The following is a 14,717-nucleotide window of genomic DNA, read 5'->3' as shown; positions in this document are numbered from 1 at the left end:
ACCTAGATAACATATTAAAAAGCAGAGATATTACTTTGCCAACAAAGGTCCGTCTATGGTTTTTCCAGTGGTCATGTATGGATGTGAGAGTTGGACTGTGAAGAAAGCTGAGCACCGAAGAATTGATGCTTTTGAACTGTGGTGCTGGAGAAGACTCTTGATAGTCCCTTGGACTGCAAGGAGGTCCAAGCAGTCCATCCTAAAGGAGATCAGTCTTGGGTGTTCATTGGAAGGACTGATGCTTAAGCTGAAACTCTAATACTTTGGCCACTTTATGCGAAGTGTTGACTCATTGGAAAAGACTTTGATGCTGGGAGGGATTTGGGGCAGGAGGAGAAGGGGACGACAGAGGATGAGATGGCTGGGTGGCATCACCAACTTGATGGACATGAGTTTGAGTGAACTCCAGTATATATACACAATGGAATATTACTCAGCCATAAAAAAGAACACATTTGAGTCAGTTCTAATCAGGTGGATGAACCTAGAACCTATTATAGAGAGTGAAGTGAGTCAGAGAGAGAAAGAGAAATACCATATTCTAACACATATACACAGAATTTAGAGAAATGGTACTGAAGAATTTATTTACAGGGCAACAGTAGAGAAACAGACATAGAGAATAGACTTATGGACATGGGGAGAGGGGAGGAGAGGGTGAGATGTATGGAAAGAGTAACATAGAAACTTACATTACCATGTGTAAAATAGATAGCCAACGGGAATTTGATGTATGGCTCAGGAAACTCAAACAGGCTATGTGTCAGCCTAGAGGGGTGGGATGGGGAGGGAGATAGGAGGGAGATTCAAAAGGGAGGGGATATATGTATACCTATGGCTGATTCATGTTGAGGTTTGACAGAAAACAGCAAAATTCTCTAAAGCAATTATCCTTCAATAAAAATTAATTAATTGAAAAAAGAAGATGTGATTTGCTTATTATGTTTTGTTTGTAGGTCAAGTCAGGATTCTTCCATGAAAGTGATTCCAAAGCTGTTGCTAAGTCCATTAGAGACCGAGTGACCCTGATAAAGAAGACAAGGGAGAAAAAGCCAGCTGGCTGTTTGGAAGAACGCAGGGATTCCCAGTGCAAGTCTGTAGGGAATATACTCCCTCAGCCCCAAAATACATCTTTGCCCCCTCCTCCTGTTCAGCACACTGGGACAGAATGTGAAGAAACTGAAGTTGATCAACATGTGCGACAACAGCTTCTACAAAGAAAACCACAACACCATTGCTCCTCTGTTACAGGTAACACAGTTATAATGCATAAAAGGAAACATGTAATTGTATTCCATTATCTTTAAATAGTACTTTTGTATGTTTCAAAGCATTTTGTTATCTGTCCTTTCATTAATCCTTTTCCAAAATCCGTAAATAGACAAGCCAGCTAGTTTCCTTACTTTAAAATTAAGAAACTGTTCTGTTAAGTGACTTGTTCAAGGTATTAGTTGGATAAGGATTATAATCTTTTTACCATTTATAAGAGTCTAACATGAATCTTTTAGTAAAGGGGACCTTTTGTATTTTAGACTCAAGTATAAAATTAACAGTTTCTCTAATTTTTCTGGCTGTAATGCATTCTCTTCTCTAGAAGGACAGAGTGTTTTTATAGTAATAACCCATTGTTCTATAAAGGCAGCATTATTGTGTAGCCAAGTTCTATGAAAATGAGAATATTAACTGAAATCCTAATGGCACACATAGATTAGTTAGGATATGCATGAAATGGCCAGCAAATTGAGTTAACTTTTATATAATTCTTTGTAGTTTTGCTTTACTAATAAAATTTTAGTTATACCATAATATCAGCATGGAAAGTTTACATGATGGTTTTTTATTAATTCTGCAGTGTACATATCTTATTTAAAGCTGTTTCAGGTTGTCAGAGTAAAAAAGAAAAAAAAGTGCTTACCATTTCCTATGCCATCTGGACCTTGTGTTTTGAATTTTTCCCTTCTGCCTTATTTTCTTTATCGTAGGTGACAATTTGTCTGAGGCAGGAGCAGGATCAGCTATACACTCAGATACTTCAAATCAGCCCAGTGTAGCCTACTCCTCAGACCAGATGATGGGCTCTCAAATGGTTTCTAACATGCCGCAGACCGAAATAAATATTCTGGAGAAGATTTATCCATCCCAACAACTAGTGGGACATTACCAGCAGATTTCAGGGGTGAGATGAACTGTTATATTTTTTTAAATATAAATTTATTTATTTTAATTGGAGGCTAATTACTTTACAATATTGTATTTTTTTAATATATCATCAATATATTTACTATAAATGGGAGAATTTATCTTTAATCTTTTTGTTCTTATTTAACAGTTGCAGAAGGAGCCAAAGCTGACTCAGCCCCAAATTTTGCCTTTGATTCAAGGTCGGTCCACTATTTTGCCTATACATGTCTTTGGACCTCCAGTTGTCTCACACCCCCAGGTTTCACCTTTAACTGTCCCAAAGGCCTCACAGATAAAGGTAAGATACATTTTAGAGGCTCTGTATTCAGTTAAACATATTTAACACTGCCTAATGGCAACCCATTCCAGTGTTCTTGCCTGGAGAACCCCAGGGATGGCAGAGCCTGGTGGGCTGCCGTCTATGGGGTCGCACAGAGTCGGACACGACTTAAGTGACTTAGCAGCAGCAGCAGCAGCAGCAGCAGCAGCAGCAGGGCTTCCCTGGTACCTTGGGCTTCCCTGGTAGCTCAGCTGGTAAAGAATCCACCTGCAATGCAGGAGACCCCAGTTCGATTCCTGGGTCAGGAAGATCCCCTGGAGAAGGGATAGGCTACCCACTCCAGTATTCTTGGGGTTCTCTGGTGGCTCAGATGGTAAAGAATTTGCCTGCAATATGGGAGACCTGGGTTCGATCCCTAGGTTGGGAAGATCCCCTGGAAGAGAGCATGGCAACCCACTCCAATATTCTTGCCTGGGGAATCCTCATGGACAGAGGAGCCTGGCGGGCTACAGTCCTTGGGTTGACAAAGAGTCAGACATTACTGAGCAACTAAGCACAGCACAGATTTTCTGACAGGCAAAGGCTCTCTTACATAGATTCATCTTAGTTTATATAAAAGTCACTGAAAGCTTAAAGTTGTTTATATTTTCCTTCACTTAAGGCATTCTTCTTGAGGATGTGCCTAATATTGTGTAACTAGAATCTTGAGACACTGCTTATATAATTGGAAAAGAAACTGAGAATTCCATATACGGATAAAAAATTTATTTAGGACTCTAATCCCTTTTTCTTAGTTTGTTTTTTGTGTTGGACTTTTCAGCCTGATTTGGATGTGGAGGGATGTCTTTTGTAGTTAATTAGAAATAGTATCTCATAGACTGTTATAATTTTTAGCACTTTGATCTAAATTCTTGACTTGTTTTGTTCACATTTATTTCTGTAGAATAAAATGTTTCTTCATATAGACTCTAAAGTCAACATTACTCATTTCTGACAATGAGTACAGTCTTTCTGAGTGTTTGTATATCAGTACTATATCCTGGTTTCCTAGGTTATAGACTTTGGATACATGGTTGGGCTTTTCTTTGCCATCCCATTTTCTTTTCTCAACTTCACCATCCCTTATGTGTGTCTTCTCTCTTTGGGAATGAGATGGTCTGAGCTCCTAGGCATTCTCTGTATATGATTTATTTAGTAGCTGGTGCATCTGTTGGTTTTAAGAGATTAGTATATAGTCAGTCATAGTTCATCAGCACAGTTTTAATAACTGCCATCTCTGGGGATATAAAACGAGATAAAATATGTTCCTTGCCCTCAAGAAGCTCAATTTTGTAGGGGAAAACATACACATACTTGACAAATGCCAGATGCATTTAAAATCTGCTAGGGATATATTTAATATGGTATAGTTAACAGTGCATGGTGTTTGGCTAGTGTTTGTAGCTTATGTGGCATATGTTCATTCTTGAGTTCATGTTGTGGTTGGATTTATCTCTTTTAAAGACTGTAATGCAAAGTGTGTTGGATGGATGCTTAAATTATTAATAATCATATGGGTTCAACCACATAAATATACAGGTATGTGTATTTTGAAAAAAAGGATAAAAAATTTATGAAAGTGTTATTTACCTATTTAAAATAAAGCCTGCTGCTGCTGCTAAGTCACTTCAGTCGTGTTCGACTATGTGACCCCATAGAGAGCAGCCCACCAGGCTCCCCCGTCCCTGGGATTCTCCAGGCAAGAACACTGGAGTGGGTTGCCATTTCCTTCTCCAATGCATGAAAGTGAAAAGTGAAAGGGAAGTCGCTCAGTCGTGTCCGACTCTTTGAGACCCCAAGGACTGACTGCAGTCTACCAGGCTCCTCTGTCCATGGAATTTTCCAGGCAAGAGTACTGGTGTGAGGTGCCATCGCCTTCTCCGAAAATAAAGTCTACAAAGTTATAAAGAAGACAGTGAAAATCATCTACTCTCTCCAGCTGGAAATAAATTATCGTTTATATTTGGGGGTAGAGACTCTAGATTTGACTGTGGTTCAGATCATGAACTCTGTATTGCCAAATGCAGACTGAAATTAAAGAAAGTGGAGAAAACCACTAGACCATTCAGGTATGACCTAAATCAAATCCCTTATGATTATACAGTGGAAGTGAGAAATAGATTTAAGGGACTAGATCTGATAGAGTGCATGATGAGCTACGGACGGAGATCATGACATTGTACAGGAGACAGGAATGAAGACCATCCCCAAGAAAAAGAAATGCAAAAAAGCAAAATGGCTGTCTGAGGAGGCCTTACAAATAGCTGTGAAAAGAAAGGAAGCGAAAAGCAAAGGAGAAAAGGAAAGATATACCCATTTGAATGCAAAGTTCCAAAGAATAGCAAGGAGAGATAAGAAAGCCTTCCTCAGTGATCAATGCAAAGAAATAGAGGAAAACAATAGAATGGGAAAGACTAGAGATCTCTTCAAGAAAATTAGAGGTACCAAGGGAACATTTCATGCAGAGATGGGCTCAATAAATGATAGAAATGATAAGGACCTAACAGAAGCAGAAGATATTAAGAAGAGGTGGCAAAACTGCACAGAAGAACTGTACAAAAAAGATCTTCAGAACCCAGATAATCACGATGGTGTGATCACTCACCTAGAGCCAGACATCCTGGAATGTGAAGTCAGGTGGGCCTTAGAAAGCATCACTACAAACAAAGCTAGTGGAGGTGATGGAATTCCAGTTGAGTTATTTCAAATCCTGAAAGATGATGCTGTGAAAGTGCTGCACTCAATATGCCAGCAAATTTGGAAAACTCAGCAATGGCCACAGGACTGGAAAAGGTCAGTTTTCATTCCAATCCCAAAGAAAGGCAATGCCAAAGAATGCTCAAACTACCGCACAATTGCACTCATCTCACATGCTAGTAAAGTAATGCTCAAAATTCTCCAAGCCAGGCTTCAGCAATTCATGAACCGTGAACCTCCAGATGTTCAAGCTGGTTTTAGAAAAGGCAGAGGAACCAGAAGTCAAATTGCCAACATCTGCTGGATCATAGAAAAAGCAAGAAAGTTCCAGAAAAACATCTATGTCTGCTTTATTGACTGTGCCAAAGCCTTTGACTGTGTGGATCACAATAAACTGTGGAAAATTCTGAAAGAGATGGGAATACCAGACCACCTGACCTGCCTCTTGAGAAATCTATATACAGGTCAAAAGCAACAGTTAAAACTGGACATGGAACAACAGACTGGTTCCAAATAGGAAAAGGAGTATGTCAAGGCTGTATATTGTCACCCTGCTTATTTAACTTATATGTAGAGTACATCATGAGATATGCAGGTGACACCACCCTTATGCAGAAAGTGAAGAAGAACTAAAGAGCCTGTTGATTAAAGTGAAAGAGGAGAGTGATAAACTTGTCTTAAAGCTCAACATTCAGAAAACTAAGATCACAGCATCCGGTCCCATCATTTCAAGGCAAATAGATGGGGAAACAGTGGAAACAGTGGCAGACTTTATTTTGGGGGGGGCTCCAAAATCACTGCAGATGGTGACTGCAGCCATGAAATTAAAAGACACTTACTCCTTGGAAGGAAAGTTATGACCAACCTAGATAGCATATTCAAAAGCAGAGACATTACTTTGCCAACAAAGGTCCGTCTAGTCAAGGCTATGGGTTTTCCAGTGGTCTGTATGGATGTGAGAGTTGGACTATAAAGAAAGCTGAGTGCAGAAGAATTGATGCTTTTGAACTGTGATGTTGGAGAAGACTCTTGAGAGTCCCTTGGACTGCAAGGAGATCCATCCAGTCCATCCTAAAGGAGATCAGTCCTGGGTGTTCATTGGAGGGACTGATGTTGAAGCTGAAACTCCAATACTTTGGCCGCCTGATGCGAAGAGGTGATTCATTTGAAAAGACCCTGATGCTGGGAAAGATTGAAGGCAGGAGGAGAAGGGGATGACAGAGGATGAGATGGTTGGATGGCATCACTGACTCAATGGATATGGGTTTGGGTGGACTCTGGGAGTTGGTAATAGACAGGGAGGCCTGGCGTGCTGCGGTTTATGGGGTCGCAAAAAGTCAGACATTACTGAGCCATTGAACTGAACTCTGTCCTTAAATCTTACGAATAAATGAACTCTAGATTTGTCTTTTTTTTCTGTGTACACATATAACTTTGTTCATACGTACATATGTATATCACATACATACTATTTTGTAGCCTGCCTTTTTCACCTAATATTTAGAATCCACATAAGCAAGCACTTTGACCAGTGGGGGTCTTTTTATAAACCTAGTGGTTTAAGTTCTAGGAATTATTACAGGCAACCTATATGTATTCAACCAACTCTCTCCTCTCCTCTTGAGAGAGCTTCTTTGTTCCTTTTAGCTATGATATTAAAATCCTTTTGAGCTTTCTCATAGAACTTCCACTTTCTGGTGTGTGAAGGTGTCAGATTCAGTTAGTCTGAATTTCTGCCATGGTTTGAATGAGTTATGTGGCAAGTTCAATAATTGAGAGGTCATGAACAGTGTTTTGTTGGGAGCTGGTCTCAGTCTGTTAGTGTCTTCAACTAACATTTACTCGTGGTGTTATTAATAGAAGTTTTATAGGACTAACACTATACCCAACACCTTTTGGATAAGTTCCTAAAATCTTTACAGTGTGTTAGTCTCTCAGTAATGTCCAACTCTTTGCAACCCTATGGGCTGTAGCCTGCCAGGCTCCTCTGACTATGGGATTTTCCAGGCAAGAATACTGGAGTGGGTTGCCGTTTCCTTCTCCAGGGATCTTCCTCATCCAGGGACTGAACCCAGACCTCCCACATTGCAGGCAGATCGTTTTACTGTCTGAGCCACCAGGGAAGCCCCCGAATCTTTACAACATAGCATTATTTTACCTATCATTCTGTCTGGGACTCTCCCCATTAAATTGAACATGGTGTATACATTTATTTTATTTTTAATTAAAAAAATTTTTTGGCTACACTCTGCAGCTTGTGGGATCTTAGTTCACTCAGAGATTGAGCCCAGGGCCCTGGTAATGAGAGCACCAAGTCCTCACCATTGGAGGCCAGAGAATTCCCATGGTACATGCATTTATAATTTGAATTATTTTGCATCAGCACCAGGAACTACAGCTGAGTTTTAGAGCATATGTACAAATTTTAACTCAACCTGTGGCTTTAGACTTGTCAGTTACTAGAGTTCCACAACCAGTCTTGGTTACAATTTCTCCTTAGACACTGTGTGCTTCACAAATGATTTCCCAGGATCTAATGGTTGGCCTTCAACTTGAACTTGACCCTAGAAATGGGAATCAGGCATTAACCAAATTACCAAATGCCAATCAAATTTCTAGTTTCTTATCAGTTAATCACCTCCAGCTTTGTCAAATTATCTTTTGCCCAACTTGCGAGCAGTGCACAGAATGCTGGTGGTACAGCTCAGCTCCCTTCTAATTGCATTGAGGTGCATTCAAGGTCCCATTAGCCTTCACAAAAGATATATTCAGTATCCTAGCCATAATCAGTGGTATATCAGAAGCCTGTAATTCCATATTCTTCAGTTCCACAAAGCCAGACTGTGTTTAGAGAAGCCTTGTTTCTAAGCCTCTGTTCAGCAGCAGCCATTAATTTTACAACCTAAGATTATATTGTTGTTGTTCAGTGGCTCAATAGTGTCTGATTCTTTTCAGCCACATGGACTGCAGCACACCAGGCTTCCCTGTCCTTCGCTATCTCCCAGAGTTTGCTCAAACTCATGTCCATTGAGTCAATGATGTTATCCAACCATCTCATCCTCTGTCATCCCCTTCTCCTCCTATCTTCAACGTTTCCCAGCATCAGGGTCTTTTACAATGAGTTGGTTCTTTGCATCAGGTGGCCAAAGTACTGGAGCTTCAGCTTCAGCATCAATCCTTCCAATGAATATTCAGGACTGATTTCCTTTAAGATTGATTGGTTTGATCTCCTTGCAGTCCAAGGGACTCTCAAGAGTCTTCTCTAGCACCACACTTCAAAAGCATCAGTTCTTCGGCACTCAGCTTTCTTTATGGTCCAACTCTCACATCCGTACATGATGACTAGAAAAACCATAGCTTAGATTATACAGACCTTTGTTGGTAAAGTGATGTCTCTGCTTTTTAATATGTTGTCTAGGTTTGTTGTAGCTTTTCTTCCAAGGAGCAAGCATCTTTTATTAGATTGTTACAAATGTAATTGTGGTTTCAGACCATGAATTTTAAATCATTATAACTAAACTCAAACACATCTTTATTAATCAAACTATAAACCATTATAGTCAACACATTTTTGCCAATGAAAAATAAGTTTGATTATTCTTGTAGTGTAAAAATCTGTGCTTCAGGATTCAGTGAACTCTTGGAAATCATTTTCTGCCCTCTGCTGGTTGTGGAAGCATTTTCCCTGCAAAAAGTTGTCAAGCAACTTTTTTTCAAGCAAAAAGTTGCTTGAAAAGTGATAGTCAGTTGGCAAGAGGTCAGGGGAATATGGCAGATGAAGCAAAATATCCTAGTCCATTTCATTCAAGTTTTGAAGTGTGGTTGTGTAACGTGTGTTCGGGCATTGTCATGGAGAAGAATTAGGCCCTTTCTGTTGACCAATGCTGGCTGCAGGTGTTGCAGTTTTCAGTGCATCTCATCAATTTGCTGTGCATATTTCTCAGATATAATGGTTTTTCCAGGATTCAGAAAGCTGTAGTGAATCAGACTGGCAGCTGACCACCAAACTGACCACGACCTTTTTTTGGTACAAGTTTGACTTTGGAAAGTGCTTTGGAGCTTCTTTTCACACTGAGCTGGTCACTTCTGGTTGTTGTATAAAATTCACTTTTTGTCGCATGTCACAGTTTGATTAAGAAATTGTTCATTGTTGTTATGTAGAATAAGTAAAGATGACAATTCAAAACAATGATTTTTTGATTTTTGGTCAGCTCATGAGGCACCCACTTACTGACCTATTTTCATCTTTCCAATTTGCTTCAAATGCTGAATGACTGTAGAATGGCTGACATTGAGTTCTTTGGCAATTTCTCATCTAAGAGGATCAACTTTGATGATAGCTCTCAGTTGGTTGTTGTTAACTTCCAATGGCTGGCCACTACGCTCCTCATTTTTAAGGCTCTCATCTCCTTTGAAAAACTTCTTGAACCACTACTATACATTCGTTATCAATTCCTGGGCCAAATGCGTCATTGATGTTGTGAGTTGTCTCTGCTGCTTTATGACTTATTTTGAACTCAAATAAGAAAATTTCTCAAATTTGCTGTTTGTCTAACAACATTTCCATAGTCTAAAATAAATATAAAATAAACAGCAATCAATATATAAGTTATTAGCAAAAAAAAACATAAAGCAAGAAATGTGCATTAAAATAATATATAACATAGCCACATTTAAGAATGTATCCAATATCAAACAGCAAATTTCAACAATGCAAAAACCACAATTATTTTTACACCAACTTGATAGCATCACCACAGAAACATGTTCAGTGGGATTATACTCTGAAAAATCTGAAACTAATGTAAGTTGGCAGTGTCATTCAGGCCCTGGAACCGCCATCTTATTCTGTTCAACACACTTATTCAGGACCACCTGCAGAACTGCCATCCTTCCCATTGAAGGCTCCTGAGCAGCTGCCTCTTGTGATACTTTCGAGGAATAAGCTTCTTAACCCATCACAGCCTACTTACCCAATAAAGGCTTCGACACAGCCTATTTATTTACTACCATCCCAGAGCATCCTGTTTACACTGTACAACCACTAGCATCACAACCAACCTATTCTATAGACTTCTTATCCAGCCCTACCTGTGGCATAGCCCTCTTATTTGCCCCCAGCCCAAGGGCAGCCTGTTTATACAGTGGAACCTCTGATTTGGTCTCCTTTTCCAGACCAGCTAGAATGTATAATCCAAGCAGCTTACCCTGTGAAACCTATAGAACAGCCTGCTTACCAGGCATTTGAGTATGTCCTTTATTCAGGACACACTGCTTACACCATCTAGACAACTTAACAGACAACCTTCATCACCCAGCGAGTATACAAAGTAAATTCTTCTGATGGCAAGCAAATATATATTACAAACTGCAGATCAGGACTTTTACTCAGTACCACCTTATGTAGTACAGACTTCTGAGCAACAAGCTTATTTAACACAACCCCAAGATTCTTCAACATTGGAGCAAAAGACATAAGTCATATTTAACATTAACCTTAGATACACAAACACATTCTATTGAGCCTTTATTTAATGTGTAGAATTCAGCCTACCCAACAAACAGATGTCAGTTTTGGGCACCAGCAGCTAAAAGCTAGCATTACAGTTAGCATTACATCTCAGAGGGCTGTGGAAGGACAGCTTCAACACCCGGCACAAATGTCCTTCATAGGCCTCTTCAAAGACCCAGATCCACCCCCCCACACTTCTCTGCACAGCATTTCTAATCATATTAACAAGAAGCCAGGCTTCTCACTCAGCTTTCTTTCATCATCAGCAGATGACTCATTTGTCTCATAGGCAAGCACAGAAAAGCCATTGTGTACTCAAGAAGGTCCCCTAAATCAACAGCAGTCCTTATATCCAACATGCTGCTTTCCAACAGCAGGTACCTCATTCACATGCACCTAACCAGATTCAGCCATTACCAGGTATTCCAAAAGCCATTACAGATGTGGCCCTGATTATATATCCTTTGCAAGAACAGTTGCAACCGGCAGCACTGAAGCACCAGCATGTAATACAGCCTTTTGAATAGCCTCAAGTGCTTCTGGCATTAGACAGGAATGAAATGTTTCCCCTGCAAAGAAACCTAGTACAGCACCAGCCAGCATGCATTCAGCAGTAGTCTGCTGTCCAGCCACAGTGGCAGTCATCTTCTAGCTTAGCATTTGGTTCTGGGTCATCAGAAACACAATTACAACACCAGACTCTCATCCAGTTCTGAGATAGACCTTACAAATCAGTCATCTTCTGTTCATTTGTCGCCACTTAGTATTCCAGTACAGGCTTCTACTGCCTCTCAGAACATTTCTCTGTTACAAACAGAGCAGTATTTGCAAGGCCAAGAAATTTCAAAGGTAAATTCTCCTGGGGGAAAAATATGGATGATTGTGCATTTTCTGTAATGTTCAAGGATCCAGGATATAGTGAGCTATAGTAAAAATGGCATTGGGACTGGAAGTCACAGTCCCTGTTCCTGGCTTTTTCCCTTAATCAGTAGGTAGCTTTGATTCAAGTCTTTTTGGCATTTCTTCATGAAAGAAGTGAAGGGATTAGACCAGATGATGTTAACAAAAACTATTTGAGCACCTACTTGGAATATATCAGCGAATAAAATACAAAAATTCTTTCTGTCATTGAGTTTTGTTGCCTAATGCAGGGAGACTGTCAATAACCACAATAAAAAGTAAATTATATAATACAGTACAGGGTTGTTATTCAGTCACTCAGTCGTGTCTGACTCTTTGCAACCCCATGGACTGCAGCACACCAGGCTTCCCTGTCCTTCATTCTCTCCTGGAGTTTGCTCAGTGGAGCAGGGTAAGGAGGAAAGTGGGTTGCAATTTTAAATAAGGTGATGATCTGGGTAGGCCTCATTGAGAAGGTTGACAAATTGAGGACACACTTGAAAGAGGTGAGGGAGTCCTTAGTGCACATTTCAAGCAGAGGGACTTTGAGAGAGAATTGGGTTTAGCATGTTTGAAGAACAGCAAGTCCTAATACGTTTCAAACCTATGGCTGTCTTACTGTTCTACATTTATTATAAACCATTTGATTTTATGGGATGATAATAATGAGAACTATTGAGTGATTCTTAGGTGCCAAATACTGTTCTAATGGCTTTATGTATACTATCCTCAAAACAACCCTATGAATAGTAGCTTTCATTAAGGGTAATTGAGGTTCAGAGAGGTTAAATAACTTTCTGAGTGTCATATGAGAGGGCCAGGATTTCAACCCAGACCACCTAGCTGCAGAGGCTGTGCCCTTAAATCATTATATCATCCATTGTCTTTAATAGATAGCTATTCTCCCTGCCAGAATTTGAGTAAAAGAACATGATGACTTCAGTGAGATGTAGTTAGCTCATGGGATTGATTGAATTAATTAAAGGTAGGAACTGAGAATTCACTTTATTTTTTCTCTTCTGTTCTGATTCAGGTATTTCTAAAGACTGAATTTATTGAGTTTAGCTAATAAAATGCTTTGAGGTCCTTAAGTAATAGATGTGCTATAATATGAGTTTTTTTTTTCTTTTTACTGGTGATATTTCTGTTTTAAACAGCTATGATCTTAAGTATTATGTATTTTATGAAATTTCTTCTTCATCAGGGGCATAAATTATAATGAATTCTAGTGTGTGCATGTTGACTTCTATCAGGAATGATCAAGGATTAATAAAGATCTTTGGAGTGGAAGTTTCTTCAAATCATGCTATTCCAGGACATTTCTTTAGAATAAATTTTTTCACAAGGTATTTTAGATTGGAATGTTCATTTCTGTGGGCATGTGTTGTATACATTCCTTACCTAATTAAAAATTAGAAAAGACCCTGATGCTGGGAAAGATTGAAGGCAGGAGTAGAAGGGGACAACAGAGGACGAGATGGTTGGATGGAATTACTGACTCAATGGACATGAGTTTGAGCAAGCTCCAGGAGATGGTGAAGGACAGGGAAGCCTGGCATGCTGCAGCTCATTGAGTTGCAAAGAGTTGGATATGACTGAGTGACTGAACAACAAATTAAAAATTTCCCCCCAGCATTTTATTAAGAAGAATTTCAAAGATACAGAAAAGTTGAAGAAAAAGTCAACATACATATATCTACCAGCCAGATTATACAGTTAACTTTTGTTGTATTTGGTCTATCTCTTATCAACTACTTTATCCATTTATCAGTAAATTCAAAATTAAAGTTGCTGACATTAGTATATTTCATCTGTAAACACTTCAGCATGCATATCATTGACTAGAAGTCAGTATTTGTTTATATTTTTAAATTTATGTGCAGTAAAATGCAGAGATCATAATTCATTGAGTTTTGACAAATGCTTACACCTCTGTAACCCAAACCATTATCAAAGTACAAAAAGATGTTGGCAAACATTTTCTGTAAAGTTTAGATAGTAACTATTTTAAGCTTTGTGGTCTATGTAGTCTCCATTGCATTTACTCAACTCTGCTATTGCATGTGTGAAAGCAGCCATAAACAATATGTAAAATATTTGGCATGGCTGTGTTCCAGTACAACTTTATTCACAAAAATGATTGGTGTTCCAGGTTTGGCTTGCAGGCTGTAGCTTGCCCACATGATAAAGAATATTGCCATTACTGCAGAAATTTCCTTCATGCCCCTTCCCAGTCAGTGTCCAAGCACACCAGTTGACCACTGTTGATTTTTTTTTCACCATAAATTAATTTACCCTGCTCTAGACCTTCATAGAAATGGAATCACACAGTATGTACTCTTGTGTAAGATTCCTCTCATTCAGTATGTTTTAAAGATTGATCCATCTTGTGTGTATTAGTAGTTTTTTTTGGGGGGGAGCTATTTTAATGGGATGAAAAAACTCTACAAGACATCAAAATATGAGGGATACAGCTACAGATGTATTAAGAGGAAAATACATATCTTTAAAATTAGTATTAGGACTTCTAATCAATAACTTACTTTTCTAAATTATATTAGAAAAAAGTACATATACATACATTACAATGTTATATGGAAAAAAAATTGATGGTCTTTTAAATTTGACAATACATAATTTACTGACATTGTAAATGTGGTTTCAGTATCCGTGAGATAAATAATGAATAAAAGATGAGGTATATAACTCAGTTTTTTTGTTTTATTGTTGTTTATTTACTTCTAATTTACCTTTGGAATTGCATACACTTCCCATACATAACGGGCTTCCCTGGTGGCTCAGATGGTAAAAGCGTCTGCCTGCAATGCAGGAGACCTGGGTTCAATTCCTGGGTTGGGAAGATCCCCTGGAGAAGGAAATGGCAATCCACTCCGGTACTCTTGCCTGGAAAATCCCATGGATGGAGGAGCCTGATAGGCTACAGTCCATGGGGTCACAAAGAGTCGGACATGACTGAGCGACTTCACTTTCACTATTATGAATAAAGCTGTAATGAACATTCTTGTATAAGTCTTTCTGTTAATACATGTATTCATTTCTCATGAATAATACCCAGTTGTAGAATTTGCTGGGTCATAGGATAGGTGT

At 39.1% G+C, this 14,717-nt stretch overlaps 1 protein-coding gene across 1 annotated transcript in view; it reads left to right on the top strand.

Annotated features, from left to right (window-relative positions):
- Positions 1 to 14,717, top strand: part of WNK3 (WNK lysine deficient protein kinase 3) — a 182,902-nt gene that overhangs the window by 68,609 nt on the left and 99,576 nt on the right. Inside the window, exons 8-10 of the mRNA XM_040266051.1 lie at positions 957 to 1,251; positions 1,983 to 2,176; positions 2,330 to 2,479. Of these exons, the coding sequence (XP_040121985.1) occupies positions 957 to 1,251; positions 1,983 to 2,176; positions 2,330 to 2,479 (639 nt within the window). The remainder of the gene's footprint in view (positions 1 to 956; positions 1,252 to 1,982; positions 2,177 to 2,329; positions 2,480 to 14,717) is intronic.

Source organism: Oryx dammah, unplaced genomic scaffold (assembly GCF_014754425.2).
Source record: "Oryx dammah isolate SB20612 unplaced genomic scaffold, SCBI_Odam_1.1 HiC_scaffold_23, whole genome shotgun sequence".
NCBI lineage: Eukaryota > Metazoa > Chordata > Mammalia > Artiodactyla > Bovidae > Oryx > Oryx dammah.
This window is presented reverse-complemented; position numbering and strand designations above follow the sequence as displayed.